Source organism: Melanotaenia boesemani, chromosome 1, assembly GCF_017639745.1.
Source record: "Melanotaenia boesemani isolate fMelBoe1 chromosome 1, fMelBoe1.pri, whole genome shotgun sequence".
Taxonomy (NCBI): domain Eukaryota; kingdom Metazoa; phylum Chordata; class Actinopteri; order Atheriniformes; family Melanotaeniidae; genus Melanotaenia; species Melanotaenia boesemani.
In genome coordinates this window covers 4,154,735-4,176,481 of record NC_055682.1, presented here as the reverse complement: position 1 = coordinate 4,176,481, position 21,747 = coordinate 4,154,735, and the positions used below count along the sequence as shown (strand labels likewise).

The 21,747-nt window shown below is 40.2% G+C and overlaps 1 protein-coding gene across 1 annotated transcript in view; it reads left to right on the top strand.

Moving 5' to 3' along the window:
• LOC121636663 (ankyrin repeat and BTB/POZ domain-containing protein 2-like) overlaps positions 1 to 21,049 on the top strand; it is a 30,758-nt gene extending 9,709 nt beyond the window's left edge. Inside the window, exons 2-17 of the mRNA XM_041980376.1 lie at positions 5,296 to 5,442; positions 6,462 to 6,669; positions 6,772 to 6,924; positions 8,244 to 8,409; positions 9,585 to 9,674; positions 9,754 to 9,855; positions 11,959 to 12,055; positions 13,844 to 13,979; positions 14,062 to 14,306; positions 16,544 to 16,722; positions 16,984 to 17,089; positions 17,181 to 17,283; positions 17,977 to 18,049; positions 18,144 to 18,212; positions 18,472 to 18,585; positions 19,716 to 21,049. Coding sequence (XP_041836310.1) covers positions 5,296 to 5,442; positions 6,462 to 6,669; positions 6,772 to 6,924; positions 8,244 to 8,409; positions 9,585 to 9,674; positions 9,754 to 9,855; positions 11,959 to 12,055; positions 13,844 to 13,979; positions 14,062 to 14,306; positions 16,544 to 16,722; positions 16,984 to 17,089; positions 17,181 to 17,283; positions 17,977 to 18,049; positions 18,144 to 18,212; positions 18,472 to 18,585; positions 19,716 to 19,973 — 2,246 coding nt within the window. The 3' untranslated portion in view covers positions 19,974 to 21,049. The remainder of the gene's footprint in view (positions 1 to 5,295; positions 5,443 to 6,461; positions 6,670 to 6,771; positions 6,925 to 8,243; positions 8,410 to 9,584; positions 9,675 to 9,753; positions 9,856 to 11,958; positions 12,056 to 13,843; positions 13,980 to 14,061; positions 14,307 to 16,543; positions 16,723 to 16,983; positions 17,090 to 17,180; positions 17,284 to 17,976; positions 18,050 to 18,143; positions 18,213 to 18,471; positions 18,586 to 19,715) is intronic.
• The last annotated feature ends 698 nt before the right edge of the window (positions 21,050 to 21,747 follow it).

Here is a 21,747-nt window from a genome sequence, read left to right as displayed (position 1 = left end):
ATGAGAGCACACCCCAAACTTACCTTTCAGTCTGGGTGTTGGTTTAATGAAGCGCGTTATGACCAGGATCCCCCGCACCCAGAGCCACTAAAATGATAGGACCAGATAGTCGCTACATACTGTATATACATATGCTAAATCTATATAATCTATAAATACACCCATCCATATGTACATCTAGATATATATTCACATACCCCCACACATACATGCGCACAGCAACACACATACAAATGTGTCCAGTTAACATGCCTGAAAGATATTTTAATTATTTGTTCCTGCCCACATCCTCAAAGTTAATTTCTGTAGCTTTAAAGAACAAACATTTTCTAGGCAAACTGCACGTTTAGCAGAGGTTATAGGAGCGTTGTGTTCTTAATAAGAATGCTTTCAGCTCCAACTGTTTGGGTCAGTTAAGGTTTTTCTTCTTTTCCTGTCAGTTCAGTGAAAACAAAGCAGCTCAGTTTGTGTTAATGCTGCAGTAGTTCAACCTTCCACGCATGTGCCACACGCAATAAGACTGTTTAACTCATCATCATGGTCTCAGAGATAACAATATGAGTGACTGTTGTAACTGGTGAATTTTTGCACTGACTGGATCAACCTTGCACAGTTAAACTCCTCATCTTCACTACTAATCATTGCAGTGGACTATATTATCCGCTGGCTATTCTCACTCTTACTGTGTATAGCTAAATATCTCCTTGTATAAGTCTTGTAAATATTGAAATTTTTATACTGTTTTTCATTTTTTGCTACCTTAAGAAGCACAACTGCTAAATGACTGTATTGCTGCAACACCTAAATTTCCCAGCTTGGGATAAATAAAGTACTTCTATCTATCTATCTATCTATCTATGTGTTGCCCACATTTGAATCCTGCCTTCTAAGATCGAGCCAGTCAGGTGTGTGTCCCAATTCAGGGTCTGCACACTTCGAAATGCTGATTCGTCGGCCACATACGTCATCGCGGTGCGCAAAGTACTGTCCCAATTCACAGAATTTGAAGGTCCTTCCGAATCCAGCCTTAAAATCCACACTGCGTTTAGCCTCAAACGAAGGCTGCTGGTGATGCATCCTTCACGGTCTCTTTTCTCCCAGAATTCATTGCGCACAAGACGGTGGCGAATCTGCAACCTCAGAAGAGTCGTATTAAGTTTAAATAAAGTTTTATTTTTAAAAAAGTACGCTTTTTTAACTACACTTTAGTATAAATGTTACAAAACCAAGTACATTTAAAGCATGTTTGTTAAATGGTGACATTAAAATTCGGTAATATTTGATATTCAAGGACTTTTAAGGGGTTAATGATGTGTGTACCGGCTGGAAAACAACAGAGCCTCAAACCGTGTGTTTTTTTTTTTGTTGTGTTTTTTTTTTTTTTACTGTCGGTCCGTGTTCAGGGTCCACCGAAGTGTCCTATGAGTTACTTCAGAGGTTTAAGTGATTCAACGTCCTGTGTTGTTGCTATGGTAAATTCTTGTTGACTAGGTAGGCTGTCCCATTTCACGAACGTTAAGCAGACTTCGAAGTGTCTGAATTGTCTGAAGAAACTGAATTGGGACACACCTGGCATGTAGAAACCGGTGTATGCAAGCACAGTATCAAATGTTATATAAATATAAACAAATCATTAGAAGAGGGAGACAGAAGCTACTGTCATGGGATTTTTATTCCACAAGCAGCATGTTTAAATGGGTTCTGCCAATTATTACCAATGTCAGGAAAGGCATGTCTTCCCTCTGCTCGCTGGAGGTTACAATGTCTTGAACCAGTCCAGAAACCATGCTTGTAACTCCAAGCTTGTAACTATGACAACATGAAGAGATGGCTTTACACTGTATTCTGTGTTTAACTGCAGTTTTTGATAATCAGGACTTTTGAAGGTAATTGTGGATGTCGGCTCCACACAGTTGGATGGAACTAGCTACCAGCAGAGGGGTACAGCCCGTCTGGTCTCTCTGTTGCTCACTTTCAGATGATAGACGCACTTTATAATTTTTCAACCTTAAAACTGCGTTCCAGACGTCTTCAGAATGTGCTGAAGGAATTTTTTCCGGAAGTAACGACGTGACCTAGTTTTTCCCGAATGGAGAACTCGTAAGTTGGAGAGGATACCTAATTTAAAGATGGCTGCGCCCAGTACGGCCTGTAGTAAATGGTAAATGGTCTGTACTTACATAGCGCTTTTATCCAAAGCGCTCTACATATACGTCACATTCACCCATTCACACACACATTCACACACTGATGGTGGAAGCTGCCATGCAAGGTGCTAACTGCGACCCATCAGGAGCAAATAGGGGTTCGGTGCCGAACCGGCAACCCTTGGGTTACAGGACGACCACTCTACCCACTGAGCCATGCCGCCCCATTGTTGTCTTTATTAAATTTCTTTTTATTATGCTTTCTATCCGCTAAGTTTAGCGTATCAACGGTACAGAGTTGTTACGGATATTTCAGTTAAGGTTGTTTGGGAAATGTCATATCAGTAAGTGTGGATTATTATTATTATATAAAAAATTGGCTGGTGTCTCATGATGCACACACTATATATATATATATATATATATATATATATATATATATATATATATATATAGCTTCATTGTTGCATTCCCAGAATAATCTGTAGTCCTGGTGAACATCCAGGTATCTGTAGTACTCACATCATTGCCACTTCCTCTCCCAGGATCTAAATGATGTCCACCTTATTTATATTTTTAATATCAGTGGTGCATTTTTAAACTGTTTGACATGCCATAAAAGCTGTACCTTTAATCAAACTCTTATTTAGCAGTACTTGTGTCAAGGGAGGACAGATCTTTACATTAACTCCTCATACAGATGCTGTGATCTTTAGTAGGACTGTTTGCTTTGGTCTCAGCTGCCTGACGTGGTTCTAACCTCCAACACATTGACGGTTTTCTGTGGTTCTGTTGTCTCAGCCAAACACTTGCAGCATTATGCCATACAGCAGAAAAGAGCTGTTGTTTTCAGGCCCGGTAACTGTGTCTCTGTTTTAACACACCATTCAGCTCCTCGCCGTGAGGATGGTTGCGGGCTTGGGGGTCGTCAAGTGTTGTTTTTATTCAGCCGCAGGTACACACGAGGAGAGAGGTGAAGGAAATGACTTAATCACTCACGATTCAGTGTATAAGCAGTGCAGTGTTGGATCAGGAGCTGAGGTGAGTGTGTGTGTCTGTGTGTTTGGGGGGAATCAGAACTACACAGGTAGGGATTAGAAAACAGTGATTTGTGCTTTGTCCATTCCAGACTGGTCTCCTGTTGTGCACTCATGAATAGTTGCTTGTTCACCCCCTCCTGTCTGTAAACACAGCGGGCCGATCTGCACCAATTATCCACCACACTCACATCTTGTTAAAGATTTCTTTGTTTAGACAAGACTGAGCTTTTACAGAGCAGAGGTGTGTCTCCAGGTCAGATGAATGAGTTAATGCTGATAATAAGGGTTTTGTTCCACATCAGACTTCATCCTGCAGATGCTGGTAAGGGTCAGCCCAGTTCCTTCTCACCACATTAGAAACTGAGCTAGTTTTGTGCAAAGGGGCAAATTATTAGGCATGACATAATTACATAAAAAACAATATATAAAAAATGTTTCTCATAGGTTATTATTAATCATCAGTGTCCAATTTATTTGCATCCATCAATCCTGCTCAGTCACATTCTCCTGATGCATCAGACTTTTCAGGTTTTTATGTTCAAGATGTCTAATAAGAAGTGCCCATATTTATGTAAAGAGCTCTTGTTGTCTACAGCTACACACAGAGTTGGGACAGATCCAATCCAATATTGGTATCAGGCTCCGATATTGACTTGATTCATGGAAAGCGTATCTGGCTGAATTCCCCGATCCACCTCACTGATCGACACACGGACCTTTCATGGTCTCGTGTTTACAAATTATAACTCTTATGCAGGTAGCAGCTTTACTGTACACCTGCATCTATAAGTCTGAGATAAGCTGCCTTTGTGCCATGCCTTCATGTCACTGATTTGGATATATTTTAGTCTGGAAATATCAAAAAGCAAGATTGTGATTTGAAATGTGTGTACAGCCAAGGTTTCCAAAATAAAACGTCCTTTAGCAAAAAAGGGACAGTAGTGCAGCAGACACTTGCTGAAGCGTTCCAGTGGAGCAGTAAACTTCCAGCAGACAACGTAAAAACTGAAGGGATTAGCCAGCCTCTGATCCATGCACTGACAGATCCTAATTCTTCTGACAGTAATAGACCCTAAAAAAGAGGGAATTCAGAGGTTCAAAGTCTTTGTGTTTCCTGTCCTGGTTTCTGTCTACTGTGACGCTGTTGTCATTGACTCGCTCACAGCTGTCCACAAATCAGCTGCAGACTGGTTTGCAGACTGGTCGCATATCAGCTGCAGACTGGTTTGCGGACTGGTCACATATCAGCTGCAGACTGGTTTGCTGACTGGTTTGCTGACTGGTCGTCCACTTGCAGCATCTGATTATGACTTGTTCATTTAGTTGTGTTTCTTGTTTTGGATTTTGATGGAGAAGCAGCAGAATTACAACCAGAATTCAAGAAAAGTTGGGACATTCTTTAAATTTAAACTAAAGTTTAAGTTGTTTTAACAATATTTATTATCACTGCAATGCTGATGACATTCACTTACATATTATTTACTCCCTCATGGTGTTTTTATGAGCAGATCTTGCTCAGGTACTTAGTCTATCAGAAGTTGGAGGATTGGCCATTTTTTTCAACTTCATGATGAGAAAACTGACGTCCTTGTCTGTATTCCTGATAGATTTTTACCAAAGATAATAGAGACTCTCAGTCTGCTTGCCTCATTTGTTAAATGAGGTTAGGAACCTCAGTGTTGGGTGTTACATAATTGGTTCACTCTTGTTTTCATCATTTAAAAAAATATTGCCAAGCTGAGTCCCACTGTGTGTCGCTCTGAGATGGAAATGATCCTTGTTTGAGTTAAACCAATCAACTGGATTGTCTTCAGGTTGACGGAACACTAACAAAATCTTCAAATTACTCTCGTCACCTTGTTGTTAACTTGACTGCAGTGGCTTCCCATCTACTGCCACTATTTTGCAGCCAAACGTCCTCAGCAGGTCCCTGAGGTCATGTGATCACCATCTGCTGACTGTGCAGCACACGGTTGAAACCTGAAGGTGAAGGAGCCTTCGCAACAGTTGCTCCCATTCTCTGAATCTTTCCTCTGAGATACATGGACTCAGAGCACAGCTGAAAGCCATCTTTTCAAACTGATGTGTGTGTGTGTGTGTTTGTGTAGGTGAACTGTCGCTGCCAGCCTACGTCAGCCCATACACAAAGGTTCTTGAACCAATGGAGAGCAGGGAGGATGCTTACATCCACATGGAGCTGCGAATGCTGGAACAGGCACTGCTCACTACCTGCGTGGGCAGCATCATCGAGCTCAGTAAGTGTGTGTGTGTCACTGCTGTCTGTGTTTTGTGTGCTTTTGTTTAAACTCCTGGGACACATCATTAGTCGCTGCCGGCTCCCCTCATTACTTAACATTGTGTGGCTTATTTACACCCTGCAGGCCACCATACTTCATCATCTCAACATTAAGAGAGTTCGTTCACTGTTCAGACAAGTTTGTGGACCATCTGTTAACATGTTGAACACATCATATTCTGATTATTGGGCTATTAATGTTTTTTATTTTTTATTTAACATCAGATGAGTTTTAAGATCATGACATCTGAAAAGCTTTGAGAGACGAATCAGCCAATGTTTAAAGAAAACTTTGGAGATCTTGGGGAATTATTACTCTAGACCAGGGGTTCTCAAACTTTTTGAGGTCGGACCCCTTACAGGGGAAAATATTTGCCAAGGACCCCCATCATAATCCTGATGCCAATCAAAACATATTTACTGCCATTAGAACTACTACTTGATAGGAGCTATCACACTTTAAACTTTCTAATTTATTATAGGTGTAAGATAGGTGTGTCCTGCGCAGAGTGAGTGATAAGTGACGAATTTGTAAATTATCTTTTCACTTTGCAGTTGGTCTAAAGCTAATAAAAGGGGAGGTTATTTGTTAAATATCTTTGTTTAATTTCCACACTGAACGTAATGTGTAGTTAATCAGTGTTTCAGAGGTAAGCTAAACACTTTTTTTTTGGAGACCCCAAGGTTCTTTTCCCGCTTCCTGCACTTTATTGTCTGTCTTTTATTTTTATCTACTGTATATTTTAAATGTGCAAAATAATTGAACAATGAACAAGCTATGGCTTGTGGACCCTTGGGGGTCCGGGGACCCCACTTTGGGGCTAGTGACTCTTGCTAACTAACATGATAACTAGTTGTTATTGAATGAAATACATTAATGAATTCACCATATGTTAATTCAGATTTTTCTGGCTGAGGCCTGATTAACGGGGGAATCTGCAGAAACTTTGCATTGTTATTGTTCCTGTCCTCCTGCAGGTGATCTGGTGTCACGAGTAATGCGCCACATGCAGCGCCGGCATAGCTCGAGCCTCTCTATCAGCAGCACCCGATCGGCCCATCAGTCACCAGTGTCCTGGGCCCCGGATGCTCTCCGCACCCTCTACTACTTCCTGTCCAGTCCTCAGATGGAATCCATGGAGAATCCCAACCTGGAGCCTCCGGCCATGACACTAATCAGAGAGAGGTGTGTGTGTGTGTGTGTGTGTGTTGTCCTGGTGTAATCTGAGGTCTGAAAGTTATCCAGTTGTTTTTGTTCTCAACCATTCTGATGTTAATCCTCATCCAGGCCGTTCCTCCTCCTCCCTCCTCTGATGGAGTGGATCCGGGTCGCTGTGGTGCATGCTGAGCATCGCTGCAGCCTATTGGTGGACAGTGATGATGTCAGACAGGCTGCTAGACAGCTTCTTCCGGGACTGGACTGTGAGCCCAGACAGCTGAGGTAAGATACCAAAGTAAATTCCTCAGCAGTTCTGGATGAAGGTCCAAACGAGTTCTACCTCTCACAGCTCCTACGTTTTAGCGCTTTGCTACATCAGAAATGTGTTGGCTGCTATAAAAACTCGTACAGTTCAGATCTCATAACATGTTGATGTTAATAAAAGCTACAAAGAATACTTGAACTATTTTAAGCCGTAATACGACTCATAGATTACCATGACGATGGTAGAATCAGCTGAATCCACCAGCGTTCTGCAACACGCAGTCAAACTCCATCACTCTGCACTGAGCCAGAAGTCTGAGCCATAACCTCATGTAAACATTGTAAATATTCATTTATTTGTTATTGTCTTCATTGTATTATATTTTATATTCTATTTTATTTATCTTATTTTATTACATTTGATGTCATTGTATTATTTTTTGTATTTAATTTCAGCATCCTGTTTTCATTTCACTTGGACTCTATATAATAAAATATTTCTGACGCTGATTCTGAATCTACAGTTTTCTATGTAATTTTTTTCATAAGTTAAAAAAACTTTACTTCCTGAGTTGAGGAGAAAAGCTAAAAAAAAATCAATATAATAGAATCTAATGGATGTAGGAGTGAGGATACCCTGTGTCTGAGGCCATCTGAGAGAAAACTGTAGACCTATCACAATAATAATTACAGTGGATGAAAGCCTGGAATAATACCAACGTTTTGATATATAATTTGAGTAAAAACTCTGGGCATGAGAGAAATTTGAGTAATTTTCAGAATAGTTTTGAAGGCCAGGGCAAGATTTAGACTGTATTAGTGGAGAGGTTTTTGAGGCAGTTTCATAAAAATTAACCTACAATTGTGTAAAAAAATCAAATAAACTGTAAAAGATATCAAAACGTCCTTTTCAGACAGTGAAAGTTTTTATTTTCTATGAACCATTTAAACTTTAAAGTCTCTACGTGAAGGTATGCCTGGGTTATAGAGTTCCAAAGTGATCTGGTTTTCTGACTAATTTCGGCCTAACTCCATTTATTTCCATAGGGAAAAAATGCATTTGTTCAGCAGAAGTCATAGCTTCCTTTCCATTGTATTGGGGTAAAAAGTTCTTGGGCTGGTGGATGGCACATCTTGATGACATGATGATGATGTGACGACTAATCAGTTTTATAATTGGCCTTATCATTCAACCTAAAAACGCACTTAAAACTGGATCCGAGAGATGACACACTGGAAAAATATCCCCACAGGTCGACCTTACCTGCGTGCTGTCTCCTGGATCCAGCCAGGAAAGAGTTAAAAGCAGGTAAATGGTCTGAACTTTTTGTTTTCAGATTCAAGTGCTGTTTCCAGTCCTTCAAGCGTTTGGATGCAGAAGCTGCTTCATCAAAGTTTCAGCTGGATTTGGGCTTCAGGATGCTCTCATGTGGTCGAGCAGATCTGGTCCAACAGGCCACGTTGCTTCTTGGAGCCGACGGCGTGGACACCACAGATGACCAGGTGAGATCTGATTATTGTTGGATCATCCATGACTGCAGGGCTTAAAGTATCCGCTGCCATGCCGGACCTCCGGCATGCAGAGGTTTTGCAGCCAAAAAACAAAAAAGACTATTTAATAACTTGATGTGTGCGCTAATATTGTCGCGTTGAGTTAATCTACCCGTGGTATGAGAGGAACACTGCTTAGGGACAGTTTTATGGGTATGGAGGGAATTGCCGTGCAGAGCACATTTGACCACCGGCGTTCTCCTGTTGTTCTGTGACGAGGTTCTGCTGACAAACTGCTAGATTTGGGATGTTCATATCTTGACTGAATTAATTTTCCTTCAACCCCTGGTTACTGACATGTTCTACGTGTTTTATTTTAGGGCTTCACTGCACTACTGTAGTTTTATTATTGTTAATAATTTACAACATGAAACTAATGACTTCTCTTTCATGGTAGCATAAATACTTAAATCTGCTAGTAAAAAATGTGGTAAAGCAATGTTTAAAATCTTTAATCATTTAATCTTATTCATTTGTTAGAAAATCCTTAAACCCAACATTTTAGCTCGAATTATGACTTCATGAATGTTGTCAGACTTAGTTTATGGTCCACATCACTAGTTTCACTTGTTTTAGGTCTTTCTCACATTTAATTTATTAATTATTTTTCCATTGAGGGTTAAACAGGTTTAAAGCTTTTTATTATTTTTTAGTATTTTATGTCTTTGTGACTGACATGTTTTACAGGTGGGAAGTGGTAGCCTAGTGGTTACTAAAGGTGGGCTTGGGTCTGGAGAACCCAGGGCATTAAGCCATTCCAATTGCTTCCAGGGTGCCGAAACCTGGCAGCCTACTGCTCTCTAGTACATCTAGTACTCGGTCAAATGTAGAGTTGAATTTCTCAATCTGGATTAATAAAGTAAAAATCATCATCATCATTATTATTTGCTTCTGCTAGTTTCAGTTAAACTAGCGGCTTGGGAAAACACCCATCTTGGGACGTGGTTGTTAGCTCAAATTAGCTTGGTAATTTGAATTTAGGTTAAATTACTTATGCATTTTTATAAATATATGAACTGCATTTTATTTTATTTTCTTTAGTTATTTATTTTCATGCCATTTCATTTTATTAATGCTTACAGCCAGAGGCCACAACATGAACCAAAATGTCTGCTCTAATTGTGCAGGGAATGACTCCTCTGATGTACGCCTCTGCAGCAGGTGACGAAGCATTGGTGCAGATGCTCATAGAGGCAAGAGCTCACCTGAACTTGCAGGTAACAAACATGACGACTAAAATGGTTCGGTTCCTCTACACCTTGCCTGGTTTTAACTTGACTGACTTACTGGGTTCAGGTTCCAGGCTGCTCTGCCAGACACCCGTCTGTGCACCCCGGCAGTCGGCACTGGGTGGCCCTGACGTTCGCTGTGCTGCACGGTCACCTGAGTGTGGCTCAGGTAGGGCTTCATACAAACTCTACAGGAGGAGGAGATTGTGGTTGAGCTGAGGTTTATTATTTTTTGTGAGGATTTATTTGAACTTTTTTATATTAGCAGCCAAACCTCAGACAAGAGACCGATGTGGGCTCTTCCTTTGCAGTTTTTCAGCAGGTCAAAGATGTGGAGTTTATTCCATGTGTCATTATTCTGGAGGAACACGTTAAGCTTCATTCTATTATTTTGTCTTTATTTTTTATTTAAGTTTTTTTTTTTTTATATTTTACTATTCTTTTATTTATTTAACATTTTTTTTATTTCTTTTTTTTCTAATTATGATTTATTTAGTCTTTTTATTACATTTTTTTTAATCTCTCGATCTCTACCGTTTTTCTCTATCTCTATTTTATTCTCTTGCTATTTCTCTCCTATATATATATAAATATATATAACAGCAGTAAAGCACTTTTAGCACATGCTCAACTTCCGTCATTATGATGCGAGACATTAAGGTGATCAGCTGGAACAAGATCAGCTGGCTGGCTCTATGGATGGATTTGAGGGCGTCATGCATGGGGGGGATGAGGGTGTTTTAACACCCACACTATTACTGGTGAGAGAGTTCAACAGTCGCACTTTTCTCGCATTTAAAAAAATAAAAACTTTTCACGTAGTTTTGCACAAACGTCACTGTTCCGGTCGTCTCTGTGTCTGTCCAGCACAGCTGCCTCCTCCCCCCTCCCTCTCCTGTTGTTTCGTGACCCACTGTCAGTAATCAGCTGATCGGCTTTTCTGTTGCTAGCACCATCTTTCTTGTTGTGTGAGAAGCTGAGTGGAGGAAACTAGCGGTTCATGGTTCCCACTGGCACATATTTACCTGAAAGCATTGTTCTGGATGCGCTAGCTAAAGAAGGCAGCATTTACCGGGCTCATAATAATAATAATAATGGATTAGATTTATATGGCACTTTTCAAGGCACCCAAAGCGCTTTACATAGTGTATCCCTATATTCATCCACTCCTCACTCATACCTGGTGATAGTAAACTACGTGTGTAGCCACAGCTGCCCTGGGGCAGGCTGACGGAAACATGGCTGCCAGACCACCACCGAACATTCATCCACATTCATTCACCAGCGATGCCGACACTGAAGGCAAGTTTAAGTTACTGTTAAGTGTCTTGCCCAAGGACACAACGACAGTTGACTGTGGTAGTGGGCATCGAACCGCCAACCTTCCAGTCATTGGGCGACCTGCTCTACCCCCTGAGCCACTGCCGCCCCTCATGTCAATCAGATCCATGTGACTGAAGCTGAAGAATGAAAACTGTGACACAGCCTATTTCAGTTATAAATTGTTTGCATTTTTTTTTATACCTTTTCAGTATTAATGAGGTTTACTAGCGACACAGCTGTAAAACCTACAAGTCATCAGACATGCACACATCTATGAAGATGGATTAGTTTTAGATATGTGGCGAGAGTGAAACAGCAAAAGGAAAGACATCTCTAAATCACTGGTGCTGTGCAGATGTTGGAGACACAGGTGTGATCATTTAGTGGCCATGAATGTGATGAGAGAAATTATGAGCAGGGTATGAGATATAAATCAGAGCAGGAAGCTTCTCTAGCAAAGTAGCTGACAGGAGGTAGAAAGGATTTATAGTTCAGATATGCAGGGGCGAGTCTAGAAAATTTTAGATAGGGTAGGGACACTGACCACTAAAAGGTTGGCACAAATTAGATATTTGTCTTGATTTTATGTAATATTGAACTGATTAATACAAATAAAGTGATCATGTTATGTAAAAAAGTGGAGACGTAACGTATTTTTTTTGCAATTTATATTTTTTTCCTATTATGTTTTATCCACTTTTTTGTATTATTCATTCATTCATTTTACACATTTTGTTAATTTTTTCATGCAGTTGTTTTACACTTAGCCTTATTTTGTTTTATTTAATTCTATAATGTTATTTATTAAAATAAAAAACATGACTACAAATGTTTTTGTGACAAACGGTTTAGAAAACAAACAAAAAAATGCACATTTGATAAAACGTGGCTCCAGACATCAGCCTTGTTCGGTTAAAGATCCTCTTTGAGTCTCATGTTGTGTTTGCAGCTGTTGTTGGAGGCTGGAGCAGACGTGGAGGGAGGGTCTCTGCTGGATGGACAGAAGAGCTCGGCAGAGACGCCGCTGCAGCTTGCTGCTGCTGCAGGTATCCTGCTGCTGGAAATTCACTCAAAAATGTGCTTGCCTTTATAGTGAGCTTATTTAAAACCTAAAATAAAAGCCTGATCTGTTCCCGCTAAAAGATTAAAAATAGAATAAGAACAGAGTGAAACAGAACTCTCTAAGTCTTAAATAAAATTTAGCATCTACAGTGGGAAAGTATGTCCACTGTGAAGACAGTCTAAACAAAATCCAGAAAACCACAAAACTTTTAAATAATTATTTAGCATTTTATTGCATGAAACAAGCAGCAAGAATTCTAGCTCTCACACACCCGTCTGTTCACCTTTATGAAGTCCTCGTATCCTCCACTCATCACCTGTATTAACTGCACCTGGTTGAACTGGTTACCTCTATAAAAGACACCTGTCCACACACTCAGTCAGACTCCAACCTCGCCACCATGGGCAAGACCAAAAAGCTGTCTAAGGACACCAGGGACAAAACTGTGGCCTTCCTGGGATTGCAGGCTACAGGACAATAAGCAAGCAGTTGACATGTACCTACCTACAATAAAAATCACAGACCTCCCTGTTCTTTGTAATGCTGGGCTCACACCAAACGATTTTCATGATCCCAGACTAACGGAAGTCTTTAGGAAATCTTAGGAGTTTTACTGGAGTCACAGCGCGCTCCCGTTATTTCGGTCGTTAGGTGTAAGATGGTATTCTGCGCTGTTTAACGTCAATCTTTCCCTAGTCTTGGATCTACGACAAAATCAAACATGTTTGATATTATCGCAAGTTGCAGTGACAAAACACGATCATCAACCAAAAGATGAGCTCTGAACAAAGCAGAAACAGGAATCCCGTCAGAACACCGGCAAAAACGCACGAAAAAAAAAAAGACGAACAAGAAGTGGTGATTAAACGTCGTCGGTGGACCGTCCAGAAAGAGGAGCGGACGGTTATTAAGAAGTAAACGTCTGCTGTGGATCATTTATGTGTTACAGTATCATGATCTAACAAATGAGAGAAGAACAGAAACTCATTCATCCTCCAGATGCTGATGAGTCGGTGTAACACCTGGTGGACATGTAAAGCCACACTTAATGAAGATGATGTGTGATTCCCTGGAGGGAAACTTTTCCCTTGCTTGCTTTGCTGTGGGCAGATCAGCCTTGTTCCAAACCAACTGTCCAACATATAAGAAAAAATGCTAAAAGAATCTAGTTGTAGTCTGTAAATAGTGACCCCAAAAGATTCACAGTCTTTGTCAAATCTCAGTCTGAGACTAGGCTGAGACTTAAAACTGTAAACATTTGTCTTTAGATGTGAGCTGGTAGTTTTTGCAAATCTTTTAAAAGTCTTCTGGTGTAAGCCCAGCTTAAGTGGAAAAACATGCTAAATCTGTGGTGTGTATCAAATACTTATTTATCCCACTGTATTAACAGGTTTTCTTGTGGAGTAGACATCCTAATGTAATTTAACTATTTTACTTGGACAGTAGAATAGTTTGCATTGGCTTTAATTTATATATTTTTTTTCTTTCAACAAATAGTGTAGCTGACATGCTTTATAAATAAAAATCCAAACGGAACAACACACATGTAAAAAATTTAATTTTCACTCTTAAATCTGATTATTTAAATACCCACTAGCATCTCAGATCAGCCTAAACATGACAGCAAAACTGCTATTAACCCTTTGTATACTCAGTTTGCATGATTTAACTAAGAAACTGGTCACTGAAAAAGTCTGGAAAATGTGTTTAAAATGAGCAGACGTTGATTTCATTATAAAGAAACTGCTAGGAAAGTTTCTCTTGTTCCCAGGTAACTATGAAATGGTTGTACTGCTGCTCACCTATGGAGCAGACCCTCTGCTCAGAGTGCATCATGGGAATTCACTGACCTCACCTCTACATGAAGACATGAGCTGCTTCAGCTACGCAGCAGCACACGGACACAGGTGAGACTCTGCTTCTTTCAGAAGAGACACCTGCTCATTTTCTCTTTTCTCTTCCTCTAGACAACCATGTTTTCATGTGCAGGAACATCTTGAGGAGGCTACTGCTGCAGCCACAACACAGGAAGGAGGACATCCTCTCTCTGGAGGAGATTCTGGCTGAAGGAGTGGAGGAGCAGGAGGAAGAAAATCCAGCCCATCCTACAGCTCCCAACTCCCCGAGCGTTGTTCCGAGGCTGTGTAAGGCCAGGATGAAAGCCCTGCAGCAGGCGGCGTACCACAGTGCAGAGCACGGCTACCTGGATGTTACCATGGAGATCAGAGAGATGGGTGAGCATCTTCTGACTACCTGAAAAACGCATTCACATCTAAAAGTCTTTCCCGTTAAATGTAAAATTATATAAATATGAAAACTACAAAGATCTGAATGTGATCTGAAGTTTTATTTTTCCATTAATTAAACCCTTGAGGCCCTTTTAGAATTAAGTTACAATTATTACTCTTAAGGCTTGTTTATGCTCAGCATTTCGTCAGTCTTCTGCATCATTTACATCCGTAATGTGGTCTGTTTTCGGATATTTTTGTTTTCAATTCCTTATGTTGTATTTTATTCGTTGTTTGTTTGTTTATAGGTCATTTCGCGCTGCTCGATTTTTTTGCCTCCTTGCGCCATGTTGAGCTTCTGCCCGCAATGCATTGTGGTCTATATTGGCCCGTCTAGTGACCATCGATGCTCACTACTTTTCAAGATGCATTGTGGGTAATTTTGAATGCACTACTTTTTTCTCCCTGGACATTTGGACACTCCTAAAAAATGGCGTGACCCCTAGGGCTCTTTGTAGGGAATAGGGTTCACATTTGGACACAGCCTTTGACTGGATGCTTTTGTTGTTGTTGTTGTTGTTTTTTATTCTGTTTAGGAGCTTGTGATTCTCAGTCTTTCTAGCTTTGATGGAGACAAGTTCTCAGTGAATTAGCTATTTTTATTATTTTAGAAATTTGCTGTCTCTGACACTGAATTTAGATTTCATGATTTAAATAGCCTGTTTCAGATTATTCTTAATATGTTTGACAGTTTCTATTTAAATGGATAAAGATCGATAATTTTTTTCCTATTAGTTATGATTTTACTTACCTTAATGCGGATCCGTACCATGACGGAGCAAACTGAATAACACTGGAAGCCGTAGGGGGCAGTCCTGAGCAGCATAGCTGACATGCAGCCTGTGAAAGGAACATAGAAGAAGAACCCACGCTGGCAGCACAGACCAACATAGATATCTATACAAAGGCTAGATCGAACGTCCTCACGCGGCGGCCATCTTACCACAGAGTTGCTCTCTCGCGGGATCTATTGTGTCTAAGGGAAAGTGAGTGATCTGCACAAACATAAATACTCTTTTTTTTGGCTGAAATCTATAATTATTATGGTTTATTACAAAAGTTAATAACATGGCAATAATTCTGGACACTTGTTGAAATTGCAGCTTTTGTCTTTGAAAAATGACTTAAACGTGCAGCATAGTTGTGATCTCCATTAGAAGGCACAGTAAGGCTCATCACAGCAGCAGAGCGGCTCATTCGCCAGACGTCTGCAAGTTTCAGACAACCACAACCCATCAGACTGCTGGAGGTCCTGTACATGGTATGGAAGAGGATCGGGCACATTGGCTGCACACAGTATGGCGTAGACAGTCACCACCATACGCTGACATTAGTTGTGTTTTTTGGGCTAAAGCTGCACCACGTTGCCTAGATGACTTACTCCAGCTTACAGAGAAACAACATGCACCAGTAGCTCAACAAAACAGTCCTGTTCACAGGGTTTTAGCCAAGCCACGTTTTTCTTTTTTTTGTTGTTGTTGTTTGTGTGTATATCTCCATCTGAATATCTCCACAGTGGTGTAGTTCTCTGTAAAGGGTGGGGATTTCAACAAGCTGCATTCCTGGATGTAGAAACAGATGTACCAGTTAACGTACGCAATGGGAGCATAAATGGACCTCTAGGACCCAAAACAGTCCCTCTCATAATAGTATAATAGAGAAGAAATATATAACTTTTTTTTTTTCCACAGTCACTGCACCAGGTCTTTTCATCAACTTCAGACCTAATCATACACTTCTTTTTTTCCAAATAATACTACTGTATCATTATTATTATTTAGGTTTTTGTGACCTATTTGTTGTAAGAAGAAAACACCTTTTGGGATAGAAAAAGCACAAAACGTGTACTTTTTCCCAAAATAAGGTGCAAAGTTGAATATTTGTGATGCAGCCTTGACCAGGTAAATAACTGATGAAAACTCAGATTTAATGCATTATTATTTTTGAAGTGATGAGAGTTTAATAGATTAAACTTGCTGTTGAATTAAATGGTTAAATGCAGTAAAAAGTTATTTCCTCAAATGATTTTCAGATTTGCCACAGGCTTCTGACAGACTCTTTATCACTGAATAAAACCTTTAATCCACCCGCCTGCAGCTTCATTTGTGAATACGTAAAAGTTGCGGATGGAAAAACGTTTCCTCGGTCTCAAACATGTTTTGTTCTGTGTCTGCTCGACTCAGGTGTTCCCTGGAGGCTGCACACCTGGTTGGAGTCGCTCCGCAGAGCTCAGCAGCTGTGCAGGGATGAAGTTCTGGTCTCCCTCCTCACAGAGTTCCCCTCCATCAGGACGGAGGACTACAGCCCCGAGCTGCTGTCCACAGGCGTCCCGCTCATGTTCAGCATGTTAGCGACCAGTAAGGTACGACTCAGCAGTTCTGTGCACAGTTTCAGCTGATGAAGAGAAATATTATTTAAATATCAAGTTTCTCTAAATGTACTTTGATATAGCTCAGATTAATGTAGGGCAACATTTTCTACCTCAGAAAAAAGCAGCAGAGAATGTTTGTTTTTGACTTTATGCTCAGATTCAGTTTTAGCTGACTGGATGTGACGTTCAGTGTCATGGCTGTGTAGGATTAGAGGTTGGTGCTGTAGGCTTACTTGTTTTGCATCTCTGCAGGACTACGTGGTGACGAAGCGACTGGCGGCGGCGTTGTCTCACAGCTACGGCTCCTCACCTGTTCCTGCCGTCTCGCCAATGGACGTCACGCTGTCCACACAGCTGGGTAACGGCTAACCGCCGCCACACGTCTGTTTCTCATTTCCTGAAACGAGCTAACACACGTATGACGCCATGCTCAACATCCCCGTGTTTAGATTCTCATTTCCTGAACAACAAGGAGATGTCCGACGTGACGTTCGTGGTGGACGGGCGTCCGTTCTACGCTCATCAGGTGCTGCTGATGTCCGCCTCTGAAAGGTGTTTTTTTTATTGTTAATAAAAAACCCCTTTTTAAATGATATGTATATATATATATGTATATATATGTATGTATGTGTATATATATATATATATATATATATACATATATATATATGTGTGTGTATGTATATATATATGTGTGTGTATGTATGTATGTATGTATGTATGTATGTATGTATGTATACGTACATATATATACCAATAATCACTTGAAATTAAATGTAATCACTTGGCAGCTCTAGTTGTTACTTTTTGAGCAGAGTTTATTAAAGTTTTGCCACCTGTGGTTTATTTATAGACTTTACATCCTTGATATAATATAGAGCAGTTCATATTTGGCTGTCATCTCATGTAATAGGTGCATTTCTCCTTTAACACTAAACCAAATTTGGAGTTTAAAAGATTAAATTAAATTTAAAAATCGGATTTTGACAAATAACGTGCATTGATCTGATCAGTTATAACCCACTTTTTTTTTTGTTTTTTTTTATCACAGCTCTCGATGTGCAGTGTTGCAGAAACTTTGATCATGCAGAACAACTTTTTATCATTCAACAGTTTTACTGACTGGACATCAGTAACCTAAGTTTGAATTCTCAAACTTTAATCGTGTTTCATTACAGAAACAAACATGACATTATGAGTGAATGATGGACAGAAGAAAACTTTTGATGTGTTTCACCCCGACAGGTTTCGACGAATGCTCGCAGATTCCCCCGACAACATCATCCACATCAGTCATGTGACCTACAGCACCTTCCAGGTGGGACACGCTGACCACCAGGCTGTCCAGATGGGACTGAGACGTGGTTCATTGGCTGGCTGCTAGTAAAGTTTGTGTTTGTACCTCCCCGTAGTTGATGATGAAGTCGCTGTACTGTGGAGGGACAGAAGGACTGAAGATCTCACACTCTGAATCCATGACGGTAAAATCTGTTTCCTGCTCTAGTTACACTTCATCAGAGGGAAACACGCCTGCTGTTTTCTCACATTTTAGATTCGCCCAGAATTTACTCAGCAAACGGTAATAAAGACAAACATCCATCAACGTCTGTAGTAAACAAATGCAGGTGCGTTTAAATGACAAGCCACAGTCTTAAACATGTAAATCATCTGGAGTAATTTAAAGTGGAAGAGAAGTGAAAGATCTAACATCTACAAAAGGATCTTTTTGCCTCCTTGTAGCTGCTGCCGTTGGCCATCTTCTTCCAGCTCCGACGTCTGCAGAGATGCTGTGAGATCACGCTGTCGCAGAGTCTGACTCTGAAGAACGCCATGGACGTCTACCAGACAGCCAAGGTACACAAACGCAAGCAGAGAGGGAGGGGAAATCCTCGTAGTGATGGCGAGATGATGCCTCATGGTGTGTGTGGTACATTCCCCCAACTGTGTCAACACTGTGTTGGTGTATCGGTAATTAGCAACATCTGCTGGATTTAATAAATCACTGCAGGCAACCTGGATAAAGACGTTCATTCTAGTTTCTACTTTACTCCGTTAATATTCAGGTTATTTTTATTTTGCACCAGATCTCAACAGCAGTAATTTAAGGTTTCTTTTCCTCTAGAACAGGTTTATGTTTTGTCCTTTTTATTTTAAAAACTAACACTGATTTATCTCACAAGTCCTGTTATTACTTTGCATCACGGCTGACGAGCCGTGTGGAGCTCACCGGTGAGCTGCACCCCCACCAGCTGACAGAGAGCACGTTGGACACGATGTTAACCACGTTACAAACACACAAAAATGTGTGGATTTTTAAACAACCGAGGAGGAGGAAGCAGAGGAGTTTTCATCGGAATTGCCTTGTCATTGTTGGCCATTTTTAGTAAGTTTGCTAGTTGGTTAGTTACTGGAAAAATAATAAGATAAACTAAATGAACCAGAAGGGTGTCGGCTGAAGCAAGAGCTTATATAACGCTTTTCCCTTTTAACAGCAGAAAATCAACACAAAGAAATTTTAAATTCGATAAATATTTTACAAGAAATAAGTAAACCATTTAAACCAAAGTCAGTTGTACGACCTCTGGAGGTGCATCACTGTAAAGAATCTTCTAATTACTAAACATCGTACGTAGATCAACATCGAGTATGTTCGGTCTATCGCCCACCCCTAACTACAGTCATATAAACGTAATCCATAGAAATTCCACCAACAACATGTAACATAATGTCAACAAATAAATTCAGTGAACAGATGTTGTTTCTAATTTCAGTTAGAAACTGTAGAATTAAGAGATTCTGGCTGTAGCATCAAGCGAATGCAGATCTTTAAAAAAAACATATTTACATATTTACTGATGAGGAATGTCAGTGTGCGAATAAAAGGTTTATAAAATGTTTATTTCACTCTCTGCTCTGCAAACATAGCGGGAATGAAGAGTTTGTGTTGAATATGTCGACGCGTCCTCGTGTGTTTGGATCTGCAGAACCTCGGAGGAGCGGAACTCTGCCGGTTCTGTGACGGGTTCTTCCTGCAGAATCTGGACCGGCTTCTGGACAGGGAGGACTTCCACCGGCTGCTGCTGGGAGGCATCAGTCAGGAGCTGCTCTGTCCAGGTACGAGCACCCACTCTGGGTCAGGACAGACCCAGGACCTGGACCGAGACCCATCAGTCCTCCTGAGGGACCTGGAGACGGTACTGATCCACAGACTTTACAAACTCCACTCAGTGTGTCGAGTTTAGACAGACTGGACTGCGTTTTGGGAATTGTAGCCATACTTCATATGGAAAAATGGACTCCAGACATCCCGGATCATTAGTTACTCCTCCTATTTATTAAACTTGATATAACTGATGATGATGATGATGATGATTTTTCGGTTAACGTTCTCTGGTCATGATGTGAATTTTGGTTTCTTTGACCGTCAGACAGATTAGTGACATCTTTGACTTTATTAAACCGAGACCAACATATGAATATTTCTGAAGTCAAACAGCTGAAAACATGTTTACTTTGGGCCGCTGTAGATGTAAATATAAACGTAACAGGAGCTGTCCGAGTGGGAAGAACACGGCTAATATTACAAAAGAACAAAAACTGGTCTGTTGCTCATTTTCAGAATATAGATATTTATTTTACTCAGGCAGCTCTGCATGATGCAGGGAAAAAAGTCTCATTTCTTAAACAGAATACGTTTTGATTGGCCAAATTTTCTCATATTCTTTACCAGCTGTGCAGTCTGCAGACAATCTGAAAAATATGGAGAAGTATGGAAGTTTAGCCACTTGAACATATGGAGTTAATATTTTCTCACATGAAACCACAGCAGAGATTCAACTCTCACCAAACCGATCTTTACACCTGACTGGTAAAAGATCAATTTTTATTACAGCAACGTCACCGTCGTTCTGCCAGTTAACCGTGGTGTAGACGGGGAACTAAAGATCTGCACTGTTCTTTTATTGTGGGCACTTCTCAGCCTCATAATTCAGCAGATTCGTGAATGAAACTTAATCTTACCTTTTCTTCGTGACAGAATTTCACAGAAATGTTACTTAAAGAGCAACGTGCAGGTTCGGAAACGCCAGAGACTAAAAGTATTTAGAGAGGCGACTTAAAATAAGTAGCTGAGCTGGAACAAACAGCTCTTTACTACCAGAAAATAAACTAAATGTAAACCTGAGAGAAGTCAGACCAGAAAAGGACAAGAACAGCAGAAATATCGTCCTGCAGGTTGCACATTTTATAAATTAATCGTGGTGTTAAATGATTGATAGAGATTACACAGAATCGTTGCTTTGGGTAAAAGATCGTGTCTGAACTATAACGACTGATCAGCACGTTTTGCAAACAAAAAGTTATCTGATAAATCAAATGGGTCTTTGGGATTCGGTTCACTGCTGCGCCTGCATGCCCGAAACAAGCTTCTCTCACTGCGACGGAGCCAAATTCACAGTTTTGATATGGCATGAGCAATAACTTTGTTTATGCATTAAACAAGCAAAAGAAGTCCACATACTCATCTCTTTGCATTAACATATTCATTCAGACAGCTCTAATTACAACTTTAAGACCTATAAGGAGTGTTCAGGTAACGTTACACATTCATAGTGTTGGGAAATTGACTCGTAATAAAATTGATTATTTCTGACAATTGTACCAAGAACACGTAATCGTGACATTCCTACTATAGAGCTACATGTGCTTTATAACTATAATTCATTCTGACAATAAGCCTCACATTTTTTTATTTGGCTGCTAGGAGAGTATTTATCTTTAATAAATCGTCCCCACCTTCTTCAGGGTGTGCTTGTTTTACTTCACACAATCCACTCAGAAAATCTGTACTGATCTGGGATCATCAGTAAATGTGTATGGATAACCCGACCCAGCAATCTTCAGTAAGCATTATGTTTTTATGATGCTTTTTTATATATATATGCACATTTTTTAACATTTTTTTTCTAATGAAAGAAAAACTTGCTAACTCACAATAAAAGTACTCCTTAAAAAACT